The 14,267-nt window shown below is 46.2% G+C and overlaps 2 protein-coding genes across 3 annotated transcripts; one reads left to right on the forward strand and one right to left on the reverse strand.

Moving 5' to 3' along the window:
• The first annotated feature begins 254 nt into the window (after positions 1–254).
• On the forward strand, positions 255–9,906 carry LOC109755483 (uncharacterized). The gene is made up of 10 exons (XM_020314388.4): positions 255–672; positions 957–4,136; positions 4,444–4,573; positions 4,714–4,802; positions 5,637–5,875; positions 6,944–7,030; positions 7,776–7,875; positions 8,399–8,615; positions 8,773–8,850; positions 9,380–9,906. Exons 2-10 carry the CDS (start codon positions 966–968, stop codon positions 9,382–9,384), a joined length of 4,116 nt encoding a protein of 1,371 aa, XP_020169977.1. The 5' UTR covers positions 255–672; positions 957–965; the 3' UTR covers positions 9,385–9,906.
• Positions 9,907–11,461: 1,555 nt separating this feature from the next.
• On the reverse strand, positions 11,462–12,665 carry LOC109755490 (photosystem II D1 precursor processing protein PSB27-H2, chloroplastic). 2 transcript variants are annotated; one of them, XM_020314395.3, is made up of 3 exons: positions 12,384–12,665; positions 11,958–12,298; positions 11,462–11,722 (listed from the first exon to the last, which is right to left on the reverse strand). In XM_020314395.3, the coding sequence occupies exons 1-3, from the start codon at positions 12,520–12,522 to the stop codon at positions 11,585–11,587; spliced, it is 618 nt and encodes a 205-aa protein (XP_020169984.1). In that variant the 5' UTR covers positions 12,523–12,665; the 3' UTR covers positions 11,462–11,584. The 2 variants fall into 2 exon arrangements, with proteins under 2 accessions (XP_020169984.1, XP_020169985.1); XM_020314396.4 differs by having other exon boundaries at positions 11,958–12,303; positions 12,384–12,640.
• Positions 12,666–14,267: the final 1,602 nt, after the last annotated feature.

Here is a 14,267-nt window from a genome sequence, read left to right on the forward strand (position 1 = left end):
ATGAGATCGCACTAAGCCCGCATCCATTGTAGAAAATCCAAGAGCCGAGCACCATGGAGGATGCTTTCTACCCCCCACAATCTGCGTGGGGATTGAAACCAACCCATGGCTTCGAACTCGTGACTCCTCACATGTCACCGCTCCTGCCGTTGGCGTCCCCAGCGGAGCAACAACCGCCCCACCCCAGCCAGCCCTAGGCGGCTGCCGACGGGCTCCACCCACCCACCCGCCCGCCCACGTCTTCCTCCCGTCCCGTCCCGGGTCTCTCCGCGAGGCGAAACGGAAGCCCCACTCCCCTCCCCTGCCGAAAACCAGCCCCCCGGATTTAAAACTACGGAGGAAAAGGAGTTAGGGAGCGGATTAAAACCCACAAACCCAAAAGCCTATAGCAGCAGCACACCACCAAGCACCCTCCCCCTCCCTCCCTCCCACCGCCCCGTCCCGACCCCAATTCGGCATTCCGGCGCCCGAATCCCCCCAGATTCGCCGCCCCCACGCCGCGGATTCGCGCCGGACCCCACCCTTCCGCGCCCGGATCGGCGGGCTGGTTGGGGGTTCGGGCCGGCAACCGCTGCTTCCGCCACCTGCTCTCGGCGGCGGAGGCCGGCGATCTCGGCGGCCGCGCGGTTTGCTGCTGATCCGGGGCATGCTCCCCCGCCTCGCTCGGTTCTGGTGAGCTGCTCCGCTGCTTCGCCTCCGGATTTCGAGGGATTATGCTTTTTTCCGCTTCATGTCAAGATGCTTCACCAGTTTCCCGAATTGCCATCTAGGTTTACTCGAAAGAGCAGGTTTTAACCATTTCATGCGCTTGATACCCCATTGCTCCGAATTTGCCGACCCTAATTATCGGGCTAGGTTTACGCTGGCTGGGAGTTGGAGTAGCTATAGGTGGTCACCAGTTCAACATTTAGTGCGAGTGTGGGTCTGATGATTTTTCTGTCCTTATTATTACGCAGGGCACTGGGATGAGGCTTAACGGTTTGGAGCGAAACCCGATGCCAGGAATAGAAGACGCCCTGATGAAGGACTCGCCCAAAGCTTCCTCCTTGGAGGTGGAAAAACCTTCCCTTGGTGATGTTGACGTTCTCGGCAGCGGAGGGCCCACGCTTACGGGGAAGAAGAGGAAGGATGTTCCTGCGGGCGAGAATGGCGGCGTGGCAAAGCGAGTGCTCAGGTCGGACACCATGAAGCTGCATGTGGATGCTGAGCCCGAGGGTGAAGCCGCCGCCGCGGATGTGAGCGAGGGTGACGCTTTGGAGAAGACTGACTGTGACGCTACTGCGGGTGACAGTCTGGAGAAGACTAACTGCGAGGCTACTGTGGGTGACAGTCTGGAGAAGACTAACTGCGAGGCTACTGCGGGTGACAGTCTGGAGAAGACTAACTGTGAGGCTGTTGCAGAGGAAGGCAGAAGCGGGGCGCAGACAGACGACGCTTCTAAAGGTGATGAGCACATGGATGAGGTTCCAGTGGAAGTGGATGATGCTATAGAAGTGCCAGCTAAGTGTTCTCAGGATAATGTGGAAAGTGCCGGTATTGCTCAAGAGAATGGCTTAGACAACCAAAAAAGCAATTTTGAATCTGATGATAAGAAAGTGAAGGCAGACGAGAAGATTTACTCTGCAACTCGGGAGGAGGAGAATGTGTCTGGAACAAGTGGGGGTAGTACTGATGACTCCCAGGAAAACAAGGGTGCCAATGGACCTTGCCAGGGGGAGGTCATAGACCCATCAGCTGCAGCAAAAGACGATGAACTGTTCATTGATGTAAGCAGAAACAACCCTACTAGCGCATCAGAACCTGTTCAGCAGGATGGTAATGTTGTGCGTACTGAGGGAATGGTACTCCAGAGTGGTGATCAGAGAGTTGAGAAGCATTGTCACGATGATGATGTACATAAAGACACTGAAGCTTCTCTAAATGGTAATGGAAGATGTGTGGCTGATAACAACATCGCATTAACTGATTGCACTAACCATAAAGAGGGCTTAGGTAGCCCTGTAGGCGGAACCAAGGGGGTTTCGACTCCTGACATTGTATTTATAAGGAGAAAGTCGTTAACCAGAAACACATGTGAAATGAAGCAGGTGAAACATGAAGAGGAGGAGGTTCAGTTTGAGAGGAGAGTGACAAGGTCATCTACAATTAAACAAAGAGAAGCTTCTGGAAGCTCATGCAAAAGTAGTGCAAACGCGGCTAGCATGGAAAGCAAGGGGAGAAAGGAAGATGTTGTTCATCATTATACAAGGAAAGTGAGCAATACTGCATCCTTAAAAGCTGACCACACTGAACCTGCTAAACGTGGAACCAACACAAAGAAGAACACACCAAATGGAAAGATTACTGCTCAAAGAAAATCAGGTGTTACTGGTAATGATTATCCTGCAAATATCACAGAGAACAAGGCATCAGCAACAGAGATAAAGATCAATTCGAAGCCACAGCCGTCCATGAGAAGTGGCAACATTGCCAAGGCAACAACAAAAGACGCAGTTTCTCTGGTGGATCAGAATGTCTGTAGTTCAGCTATCACTGAAAAGAATGATACAGAGCTAACAGATTCGGAAGGAGTTAGATCTGAAAACAAGACTGCCGTGCCGAAGTCACCATTATCAGTTGGTGCTAAGATTGTTGCCAGCAAGAAGAGGATGTTGGAATCAGGTCTTGATAAAATCGCTGGAGGGTCACCAGTTGAGACGCCATCCATGAAAAAGACAAGAAGTACTTCTCACACCGAGTTAGATCAATCAAAGAAGTCTTCTGGGAAGATGCTTACAGAGAAGAACTCCGGTCCAGACAAAAAAGATATTTTGATAAAACGGCAGCATCACAGTCGAGCAGCTGAGTTGAGCAGATCTGTTGACCCCTCTAATAAAGATGCCTGCAAGCTTTTACATAATGGATCTGATGTTGATGGAACTGACATCATCATTACCCACAAGAGAAATTGTAGAGGGCGCAGAGAACGTGATGCTCCTGCTGTCCCGATAAAACAAGAGTATTCTAGTGAATCTGAGGAAGTTATTGTCGTGAGAAAAGACAGGCGAAAAAGTAAAGATCCAGTGCATAAACAAAGGTCTGGATCTAGACCAAACCGTTCTTCTGGTTCTCCCAAAGCAAGTTGTTCCAAAGGCAATAGCAACGCAGAATATGGCTCCAGAGCAAAATCTGGAAACCCAGGTGAACCAACAGGCCGTTTTGAACTAAAGCGTCAAATAAGTGAACAGATAAAGACCATACTTCTGGATGCTGGTTGGAAGATTGATCTGAGACCCAGGAATGGCAGAAATTATTGGGACTCTGTCTATATACCTCCAAGTGGTAAAGGATCTTACTGGTCAATCACAAAAGCATACGCAATGTATGAAAGTATGCAATCTGAGCAGAAGGACAAAGCTACAAGCGAGAATTTATCAAAGAAATCTCCGGGCAGCCCTGGCAAAACGGGTGTTTCTATGGGTAGTTCTTTACCACAGGAGATTCTCAGCAAATTAAAAAGAGTAGTTGTTAACAAGCGAAAAACCAAAATTGAGCTTCAGAAGTTAAAAAAGAGGAAGCATGGCTTGCTAAAGAACTCTAAAAATTCAAAGGGCAGGCCAAAGGAAAAGAAGAAGAAGATTTCAAAGGAAAGAAAAAAGCGAGGCGGTTGTGCTCTACTCGCTCGTGGATCAAATCAGGAGGCTGGAAGCAGCAATGGTTTTGCTCCATATGAATGGAAACGCACAGTTTTCTCCTGGTTGATTGATCTGGATGTTCTATCCGTCAACACTAGACTGAAATGCATGGATGAAAGCCGCTCAAAAGTTCTGCTAGAGGGTTTAATCACCAGGGATGGAATTAACTGTAGCTGCTGTAGCAAGGTTGTCACAGTACTCGAATTTGTGGCTCATGCTGGTGGTCAACTGAGCAAACCATACAGGAATATACTTGTGGATGGGCTGGACAATGACCTTTTGCATTGTCTCATTAGTGCATGGGACAAGCAGTCTGATTCTGAAAGACAGGCTTTTTTCCCTGTTAGCACTGAGGGTGATGATCCCAATGACGACACATGTGGTATTTGTGGTGATGGAGGCAATTTGATCTGCTGTGACGGATGCCCCTCAACATTCCACATGAGTTGCCTAGAACTCGAGGTATGTATTTATATACAGAGAGTAAATGGTGTTTATACTTAAAAAAGCGCTTTTCATACAGTTACTGTGTTAGGTTGTTGGCTTAATGCCGATTTTACTCTGAGCAATAACTGTCTGACATTTCTTTCAGTTGTATCGCAGATTTGTCAGCATTTTGGTTTATGTGTCTGATTAATTTAGCAGTTCCTGGATTAGGGAGATATTGAAACGACTAGCATATGACCCCGATTTTTCCCCTAGTATATGGTCTATGGCTAAGTGTATCTGGCGCAGCATTCTCTAATGAGCATGAATATCCAATTTACAGGAACTTCCATCTGATGATTGGCGTTGTGCAAACTGTTCCTGTAAATTTTGTCAGGAGCATTTGAATCATGATGCTCCAGACAATGCTGAAGTTGATTCATTACATTCTTGTTCCCAATGCGAGGAGAAATGTATGTGATCTCTGTGTATCCTAGTTCTTTGGTACTTTGGAATCTTTGATAACTTATTTTGTCAGATTCCGGTTGTTGTTACTATAATGTTGTGTTAGTCAATCATGTTTTTGACTGTTCCACAATGATGATGCCTGCAGATCACCCAGCTTGCTCTCCTGAGACTGAGGACCTATCCAGTGTCTCCAATCAGGCAGGAAATCATTTTTGCCAACAAAGTTGCAGACTGGTAATACTTTGTCAACTTTAGTTCTTCCCTTTCCATGACTTTCTTTCTGGACATATTACGATGTAGTTTTCCATGACTACAATTCTAGCATTGACATTATATATTTTGAGCTAAGTTGAGTGTCACTAGCTTGTGACAACTTGATTGAAAATGTCACTCGTTAAATATCTGCACTTAACCTACTCAACAGAGTTCTATTGCTTTTATTTTTGAATTATGGCATTTAGTTTTTTGTCCAAGTAGCTATACTTGATAAGCGACCAATATAGTATGCAAACCTACCAAAATCATTTACTTCGGAATTTGGATTTCCTTTTCTGAGTTAGTCTTCTGAGACTGAATATTTCCAGTATGGTGACAATTTACTATCTGAAAAACATGCAGAACTTTGCATGCCATCATCCTTGAAATAGTTATTACTTGAGTGATGTTTAAGGATTTGTGTAGTACAGTTGAAATTTGAATATGGATATATGTAGAAGTATTTTGAAATGCTGCATAGGAATATTATTATCATTTTTCCGTCAATATTGTGATATTATTGTACAAACTAATCCACCTTGGATACTGTGGAAAACAAACAAAAATAGTATTGATATTCTATAATGAAGACGTATGTGATCAGTTTAATCGTTACTATTTCTGTTTCACTTTGACTGAAAACAGTTTGGAAAGTTTCCTAATGCTTAATATTTCTGTTTCCTGTATCCCTTTGAAGACCAAACCTGTTCACATGTTATTCTTTATTCTCACTTTCTTTTCCATCAGTCGGCATTTTCCCTCCCTGAATCCTCATCGCACCACGGAATCTAAATAACTTTTTATGCAATGCAGCTGTTTGAGGAATTGCAGAATCTTCTTGCGGTCAAGAAGGATCTTGAACCTGAATTTGCATGCAGAATTATTCAGTGCAGCCATGAAGATGCACCAGAAACAGTTCTTGATTTGGATGGAAGGGTCGAGTGTAATTCCAAGATTGCAGTTGCTCTTTCACTGATGGATGAGTGCTTTCTTCCTATTGTTGACCAAAGAACTGGCATCAACTTGATACGTAATGTTGTGTACAACTGTGGGTAGGCATCTCTCTTAACACAAGCTCATGGTACTCTAAGCAAGCTCAAGGATATTTTGTAGAACTCCTCTGTTGTTGATATGCTTTCGATTTGTAAATCTTTGCACACACTCTCTTTCTGTGCTTCCTCTGCACGTGTGTTTTGGTGGGTGGGGTTGAGTTTACCTTCAATGTTGCTGTAGTTACCTCTTGCTACTCATTTAAGCTGGGTCGTTTTTAATATCCTTCTACCCCTCTCCATGCTTGGCTGTATAGCTATTGACAGATGCAGGTCTGATGGGGTGAGCTCACCTTGCAATATTTTCGTTTCCTCGCCATAATTGTTTTTCCTCGGAAAACGCCAAAGCCTTGTGTCTCCATGGTACAAGCCTGAAATGGCACACGCCCCAGAAATACAATGGTACACGCCAAGTTCTAGGCACCAGCAGTAGAAGCATCGCGAGACCATGGCCCCTGCCCTTGCCCACAACCGGGCTTTGCCCTTGATTATGTCAAACAAGCTGGCGATGCCCTTCGCCATAAAATGATTGTGGAGTTTTAACATTTTGCTTATTCTTGTGATGATAAGATTTTGCTGTCCGTCGGTTTAGTTCTTTGATGTTTTTGAGCTTACATCATGTGTTTCGCTACAATGGCATATAGAGGTATGTGAATAATGCCAAATATGTGCAATATGGTGCGTTAAAACGGCAAAAAAAAGACCCAAGTATTAAAGCATCACCTATGCATGCACCAAATAGCAAACTAACAAAATTGACCAACGACGCCATTCGACAATTAATTGCTTATTCCTAGTTTGATAAAGGGGCTGTTTGGTGGGACCTATTCCTAGTGCTTACGTGTGTGCATATGTGGCTTGGGTAGTTTGAATCTATACGTGGGTATGATCCCTCTGGCTTACTGTATGTTCAGTCACTGGCATACAGAATTGGTTTGGGTGTTTGTTTATGCTGCTGGGCACATTGGTCAAGTTACTTATGTGTAACAGTTGCGTCATGACAGCAAGTTGAACTGGTAACATTTATCAGTGAGAGATGTTTGATTGGTCTCTCATTTCTTGTCTGTGCAGGTCAAATTTTCTCCGGCTGGATTTCCGTGGATTTTATATCTTTATTTTGGAGCGTGGAGATGAAATAGTATCTGCAGCATCAGTCAGGTGGGTTACTTCTTTTGTGTGTATGCCATGTTTTGTGACTGTTCTGCCATGTGTATGCACTGAATACACCATTCATTGTTATCAGAGATTCATCTCCTCGCTTAATATACCGAGTTTGTCTTGTTTCAACTTTCAACCACTAGTTTGCTGACCTATATGGCAATTAGTCATGTATGCTCCAACTATGGAGTGGAAGCTGCATTCCCACTCTAATTTTCCAATGTAGGTGGTCAGGCGATTAGTCAAGTTGCTTGAATATAGGCTACTGATAATTGAATAATTCAAACATGACAAAAATAAGTTATGTTCAATCGTCTAGTACTACTGCTAGCCTGCTAGGTGACGCTTACTAGATCATTACTGTGAGCACTGAGCAGTTTTTACGGAAGTACTCATTTATCCTGATGGTGTTGGTGGTATTCTGTATTAAAGAAAGTAGCTTTATGGCACTGGAACGTTACACTTTAGTAAGATACGTTAGTTATAAACTTATTATTGCTTGCATACTTCATAAAGCTCTTTGCATGCAATTTTGTAGCTTGCTTGTCTAGATATGTCCTACATTATATGCTTTGTTTATGCAACTTTTTAGCCTCGCTATCTGAACTCTAGCATTAAGCAGTAATAGACATCAGACTAACTTTGTGACACTTGCTATTCTCTGGTTGCTCTTGAGTTTCTTTTTTCTTCCGCTGAATTGCTGGATTCTAATAGTTTACTGTTATTATGTCTTATGCTGAAACAGGATACATGGGACCAAGTTGGCAGAGATGCCATTCATTGGTACACGACATATGTATCGGCGCCAAGGGATGTGCCGTCGACTTTTAGATGGAATTGAAATGGTATCTTTACCTGAGCCTCAGATCCATTTAGGCATTCTTCATGTTGCTTATATAGGACAAAAGTTTGGGGATGTTCTATTTAGTACTCCCGTAGTTATGTATGTTTCATTGTAGTAGTTTGTTAATTTGAAGAACTGAACTTCTCAAACCCTAACTTTATGAACTTGTGCAAGATTTTGTTATCAACTTGAAATCTGTTCAAAAGTAGTAGCAGTGAGATTACAAAGGTAGCAAACTAATATTGCCCTCTTGTAAAATGGTATTGAGTTACAATTGGCATGCTACAACTGCTTGACAATGTTTTCTTCATTTGGTACTGAAACCTGTAATGGATATAGCGCATATGCACTCAATGGTAGGGTAATTCCATCATGGTACAGCTACATTAGTGTGTAACTGCCAACACTTTGCACCTTTCCCTACAATAGGTTATAGATGAATTGGCTTGATGTTTTTTGGTTTGATTATCATAGTAGGGTAATTCCATGTATATTCTTAATGCCTTCTCTTATTTATATTTCAGATCCTCAGTTCTCTCAAAGTTGAGAAGTTGATCATTCCTGCTATTAATGAACTTGTGGACACCTGGACATCCAAATTCGGATTTAGCCCACTTGAAACTTCAGACAAGCAAGAAGTCAAGTCTATCAACATGTTAGTTTTTCCTGGTACAGGTCTTCTTCAAAAGCCATTGCTAAATAAGCAGGCTTCACCTCAGGAACACCCAGGTTCTGAAGGAGGTCAGCACCATGAATAACATGTCTCTTATGTATATTTCATTTTGTCTCCCTGTTTCTTTATCCAATGGTGACTGTCCATTTGTACAATTATTACTTGATTTCTCTGGAGATAAGTTACGAAAAGTATTTAATGTGGATTCTGTTTGCTCTGTTGCAGATGCAGATGCGGAGACCCAAGGTTCGGAGGTCATGGATCAGTTGAACAGCAGCAAAGAAGATGCTGGCAGTTGCAAAGGTAAAAATGCTTTGTAATAACCATTTTCGTGTTCTTTTTGGATCTTAATTTGAAACAGAATTTCAGAGGACAGACTTTGAACTCGAAGTTTAATTTCGCTTTGGAAAGATGGCCAACTCCAGTGCATAATGTTTCTTAAACAACTAATACTTCTTCGACCTATAGTTAATTGCAGGAAAACCCTCCATTTACTATAACATATTAATCTGAAATAACATCCTTGGATAAGCATAGTTTTGTTTAGCATGTCAGTGAAGGTGGTGTGAATACTAGTTTCTTTCTTTGTAGATATAATATAGTAACCCCAGTGCATACTGTTTCCTTTTTTTGAAGGATTAGGACATACTGTTACTCAAACAATCAGTACCTTAATGTACCTATCATACTGATGGGGTTCTCTATGATAAGATCTCCGGGCCATGGCCTGTACTTTTAAGTGTTTAGCAATACACGTATGCATGACAGCATGAGTTCTACTGCAGTATTCTCTATTTACGTGGGTCTCAAGATTTTTAAATCTCAATTGCAGATTGACGAGCCTCGTCTCCAGTTCATTTTGGCCCGACAAGACAACGCAGCCTGCTTCGCAAGAGAGACAGACAGACATGGATGTTGAAACCATTTAGTTATCTTGTTTTAACTCAGCCTGCCTGCCGTGCATCTGCTTCTTCCAGAAAGCAAACCTGAAAGGATGCGTTTTTGAAGACTAGTGCTGTTTTGGCCAGGATTCGATTGGGACAGGACAGCCTGTGTAGTGTGCAGTATTAAAAGTTGTTGACCCCGACCATACCTAACTGTATGTGGAATCCTCAGCAGGTAGAACGGGGATGATAGTTTTATTCTGTGTATTTTGGGGGGGTTTAACTTAAAAGTCGAAGGCCAATGGCGCCGTGAATCATATCATAGTGGATGTTAGTTGTTACTTATTCTGTCAATAGCTTTGCACTTTTGCAACCAGAAGAAGGAACCTCATTGTCTGTAAGATGCTAGTTGTATGGGCGAAAAAGCTTTGCCATGCATGCTGCTGCGAGTAATTTCAAATCTGAAATTCTAGGATGTTTTAACTGCTGGTAGTAGATAAGCCCCTCTTTGGCTGCCGGCGCCGGGGCTTCCTCCACCGGCAATAAGAAGGCCTTTGACTCTTGCTCATTTTGGTCATCTGGGAAATTTAGAATGAACCTAGCACCCAGCATCCTGCCCGGATGGCAAAGAGGCTTGGTGACTAGATCGGGAAGGCTTATCCTTGTCAACCAAGTCATGAGAGCGCGGGCCACTCATCATCTCATGATTGTGGAGGTGCCTAAATGGGCTCTAGAAAGAGTGGACAGAGGATGTAGGGCCTTCTTCTGGGCCGGGACGGACGAAGTGCATGGCGGTAAATGTGTGGTATCTTGGGCGAGAGTATGTAGGCCAAAGCACATGGGAGGATTGGGCGTCATTGACCTCTTTAAGCATGGCATTGCCCTAAGATTAAGATGGGAATGGCTTCGACGTACGGATGCATCCAGGCCTTGGCAGGGTCTCAACTTAACCGCGGATAAAATGGTAGATCAAACTTTCGGGAGCCTGGTTAAATGGAAGGTGGGAGCGGGAGACAAAATTCTGTTTTGGAAAGATCGGTGGCTCCATGGCGCAACCATCAAGGATATTGCCCCTCTGGTCGTGGCGACTGTCCGTACCCAAGTGGCCAACAGGAGGTTGGTGCGTGATGCTATGTTCATGCACGCATGGATGAACGATGTGGTGGGTAACTTATGCACGGAGGGCCTAACCCAGTTCATCGGGCTTTGGGAGATCATTTCGGAGGTGCAACTTGACGCTCAAACTGAGGACAGCCCCATTTGGATGTGGAATGTGGCCGGAGTATATTCTGCATCTTCAGCCTATAAGATGCTTTGTGAGGGAGGAGTCTGTTTCCACTCCTTCGGTGCCATCTGGAAATGCTGGGCACCTCTTGCGTGTAAGATCTTCATGTGGCTGGCAGTGCAATATCGATTATGGACGTCGGATAGAAGGACTAGACATGGGTTACAAGACCAAACATCTCAATGCTACCTATGTGCCCAGGAGGAAGACACGATCGACCACATTTTGCAGCAGTGTGTGTTCTCGCGGCAAGTGTGGTCTAGTTGTATTGCTAGGATGGGATTGAGGATGGAGCTTTGCCCAGCAAACGACTCCAGGTTGGTGCAATGGTGGTCAGATGCCAGAAAGCGAATACACAAGCAAACTCGGAAAGGATTCGACACGTTTGTAATGCTCATCTGCTGGACATTATGGAAGCAGAGGAACGCGAGAGTGTTCGGATCGGGCCAGATCAGGAACGAGTGGGATACGGTGGACACGATCTTCGACGACTTAAGGACTTGGGCCACGGCAGGAGCGTTTGGAGCACAACATGTACCTGAGTAGTAGAGTAGCGTGAGGAGTGGAGTGGAGGTTTGGTAGGGTCGGTTTGTGGCTCTTAGCTAGCGCTTTGTAATCTCTTGTACATATTTTTCTCTCTTCTATAAAGCTAAGGTACGCCTTTGGCGTACCCTCGAAAAAAAAAAACCTAGCACCCAGCACCTCTCCAGTGTCTCTGCTACCCTGATGCCCATATTCGCCTCTGTTGAATCAAAGAGAGAAATGGGGATCCATTTCAATTTTAATTTACTCTCATAACGTCGCAACAAAAGGACACAAGTATAACGAAGTTACGCCGGAAATACAATGGTGCTAAGCAAAGAGAGATCTAGAGGTAGGCCTCTGCGGCGTTGAGGTCGTCGAGGATCTTGTTCTTGACATCTCCCGGAAGCGAGGCGAAGGGCCCTGCCTTGGAGTAGAACTCCGCCAGCGATTTGATGGCCTTCTCCAGCGCCACATACGACTCCTGCATTGCGTCCAATCCAATATTAGAGCGGCAGGTGAGTGAATTCATAGATGGTTTATAATCACGCTAAATAAATCTTTTTCTTCAAAGGGCTAGCTAGTTTGGAAGATTATAAGAGCGTGCAGTTGATTCATGTAAAACTGAATTTCCTGACAAACTTGGTACTAGTTGAGCAACAGCATTCAGAGCATTGGCTTAAGAGAAAGGGAATGGAGTTGCTGCTGGCTGGCTGTACCTCTCTGGCGACGGCGGGCTGGCCTCTCCAGCCGCCGATGAACTCCCGGATGGACGTCTTGGCGGAGTCGGCGCCCCTGCGGAAGCTCGCCGAGTCGCCGGCGGCGTCCCCCTCCCCCAGCGACTCCCGGAGCGTCCGCACCACCTCCCGCGCCGCCTTCAGGTACGCCTTGGGCAGCACCTTCCCGCCCTTGGTCTCCTCGTTCGGGTCGAACAGCGACTTGAAGGCGCCCACCACCCCCTCGCCGCCGTCCTCCTCCGCCGCCCTGGCGCGCCCCGCCGCCGCCACCGTCACCATGGCGCCCGCCAGCGCCCTCCGAGTCAGCAGCAGCCGCGCTCCGCCTGCACTGTTGCGCGCGGCACGCGAGGAGTTAGTCGGCGCGGCAAGAACGAGCGGATGAATGGAGGGGTGGCGACGATGGGTTACGGATAGGCCGCCGCTTGCTCTCCGCGGCTCGCTGCTTCTGCGGCGGCGGCGGCGGCGGCGGCGATGACGACGAGCGGCAGCGGTAGCACCTGCTCGGCCTCGGCAGGGACATGGTGGAAGGCAGTGGAGGCCCAGGCATTGGTGATTGGTCTGCGCAGAGGAGTCGGAATTTGGTTGGAGCTGTGCGCAGGACCAGAGCCTTCCTTCCTTATCTGCAAGACTGCTCTGCTCTACTGACGCGTTGGAGGACGAGACAGAGAGAGAGAGAGAGAGCGAGTCGGACATGGGCTCGCAGCAGAGTGTGTGATAGGCCCCTGGCCCGATAACAACTCATGGGCTCTCACCCGGCCTCTCTCTTCTTTGAGAATCAAAAAGAAAAAACCCGACCACTCTCTCAGGGAAAAAAACGACCCCTTTGTAAAAAAAAACATCCATCTGCACTCGTCTTGACGGGAGAAGAGGCATACAGTAGATTTATATGCATCAAGGCGTGCAGTTTCGGTTTCATTTTTCTTTGGGAACCACTAGGGATCAAACTACGTGTGACAACGTACGTAAGTTCCCCTCTCGTTAGGGTTTCACGTTCCTCTCGGCGGCGGCGACTTTCGCCCCACGTAGAGAACCAATCTCCCCTCCCCTCCTCTCCCCGCTAGCGCCGGCGTGCCGATGGCGGGGGTCGAGGGCCTTAGGGACACTACCGCTCGCGGAACAGAAACCTCGAGCAAGAGATCGATGGATGATGGAGCTTCGGGATCAGGATCGGGCACGCCCGCCTCCGATCTGGAGGCAATGATGGAAGAACTCGGCTTGAAAGAAGACGATCTTGAGGACGTCGTGGTTGAAGATGAGGAGCTTCCGGCGGAGGCAATGCGCTGGATGGCCATTGCTAGGGTTCACACGGAGAAGACGTATAGCCAGTACTGGTTCTTCCGGAACATGAGGGCTGCTTGGGACTTGGCGAAGGAGGTAAAGATCAGGCCGCTCGAAGAGAATTTGTATACTCTGCAATTTGGATGTCTGGGTGATTGGGAACGGGTGATGGAGGATGGACCATGGACCTTCAAAGGGAAAACCGTGGTTATAGCTCATTACGATGGATTCACAAAGCCATCTTCAATTGAGCTTAATAAGATCGACATATGGATACAGATCCACGATCTCCCGGATGGTTTCTACCCCAAGATCAAAGCGCTGTCAGCTACGGTAGGAGAATTTATCTTTGCTGAACCAAAATCCCAGGACTTTGAAGGGAATTTTTGCAAGGGTTCGAGTAAGGATTGATGTGACAAAACCTCTTAAGAATGCAGTTTCACTTGTTATCAAGAAGAAAGAAGTCCTCCAGAGGGTGATATTCAGAGTTAAATATGAACGGTTGCCTGACTGGTGCGCCGTTTGTGGATATCTGGGACATCTATATAAAGAGTGTGGTGATGGGGTACATCCACCAAAGTCCTTGGTTTTTAAGGATCTAAGAGCTTCATGGTTTAGAGGACCGGGAAGAGGCCCAGGGGAAGGAAGAGGGAAAGATGACAGTAATGGAGGAAGAGGAGGCCGTGGCAGAGGCCGGTCCGGAAGAGGGCGTGGTCGGGGCTTTTCTCAGGCAAATCCTATGGAAAAATACAGCGAGGAAGATACAACCAATATCGCTTCTGATGTAGCCATGAGTGAGGCTGAAAATAATAGGAAGAGAGGGGGTTTGGGAAGTGAAACCAACCCATCCCTGATTCTGGCGCATGCAAGCAGCAATGCCATCCCGTTGCTACTTCCGCCCCCATAGATACCGCCCAGCCCTTCCTCAGTACAAGAGACAAAGAGAACCAAGCAAAACTCGAACACAACTGAGAAGAACAATGGGAAGAATGCAACGGTGACCAAAAATCTTGA

This window comes from Aegilops tauschii, chromosome 5, assembly GCF_002575655.3.
Source record: "Aegilops tauschii subsp. strangulata cultivar AL8/78 chromosome 5, Aet v6.0, whole genome shotgun sequence".
In the NCBI taxonomy this organism is placed as follows: Eukaryota; Viridiplantae; Streptophyta; class Magnoliopsida; order Poales; family Poaceae; genus Aegilops; species Aegilops tauschii.

Bases quoted from the DNA above. Each gene is read 5' to 3' on its own strand.
- LOC109755483 (XM_020314388.4), top strand. From the start codon at position 966: ATGAGGCTTAACGGTTTGGAGCGAAACCCGATGCCAGGAATAGAAGAC. The intron at 7,031-7,775 runs GTGGGTTACTTC...ATGCTGAAACAG, and splicing joins GTATCTGCAGCATCAGTCAG to GATACATGGGACCAAGTTGG. The intron at 8,616-8,772 runs GTCAGCACCATG...GCTCTGTTGCAG, and splicing joins ACACCCAGGTTCTGAAGGAG to ATGCAGATGCGGAGACCCAA.
- LOC109755490 (XM_020314395.3), bottom strand. From the start codon at position 12,522: ATGCCTGGGCCTCCACTGCCTTCCACCATGTCCCTGCCGAGGCCGAGC. The intron at 12,299-12,383 runs GTAACCCATCGT...GCAACAGTGCAG, and splicing joins GAGCAAGCGGCGGCCTATCC to GCGGAGCGCGGCTGCTGCTG. The intron at 11,723-11,957 runs GTACAGCCAGCC...GACGCAATGCAG, and splicing joins AGCCCGCCGTCGCCAGAGAG to GAGTCGTATGTGGCGCTGGA.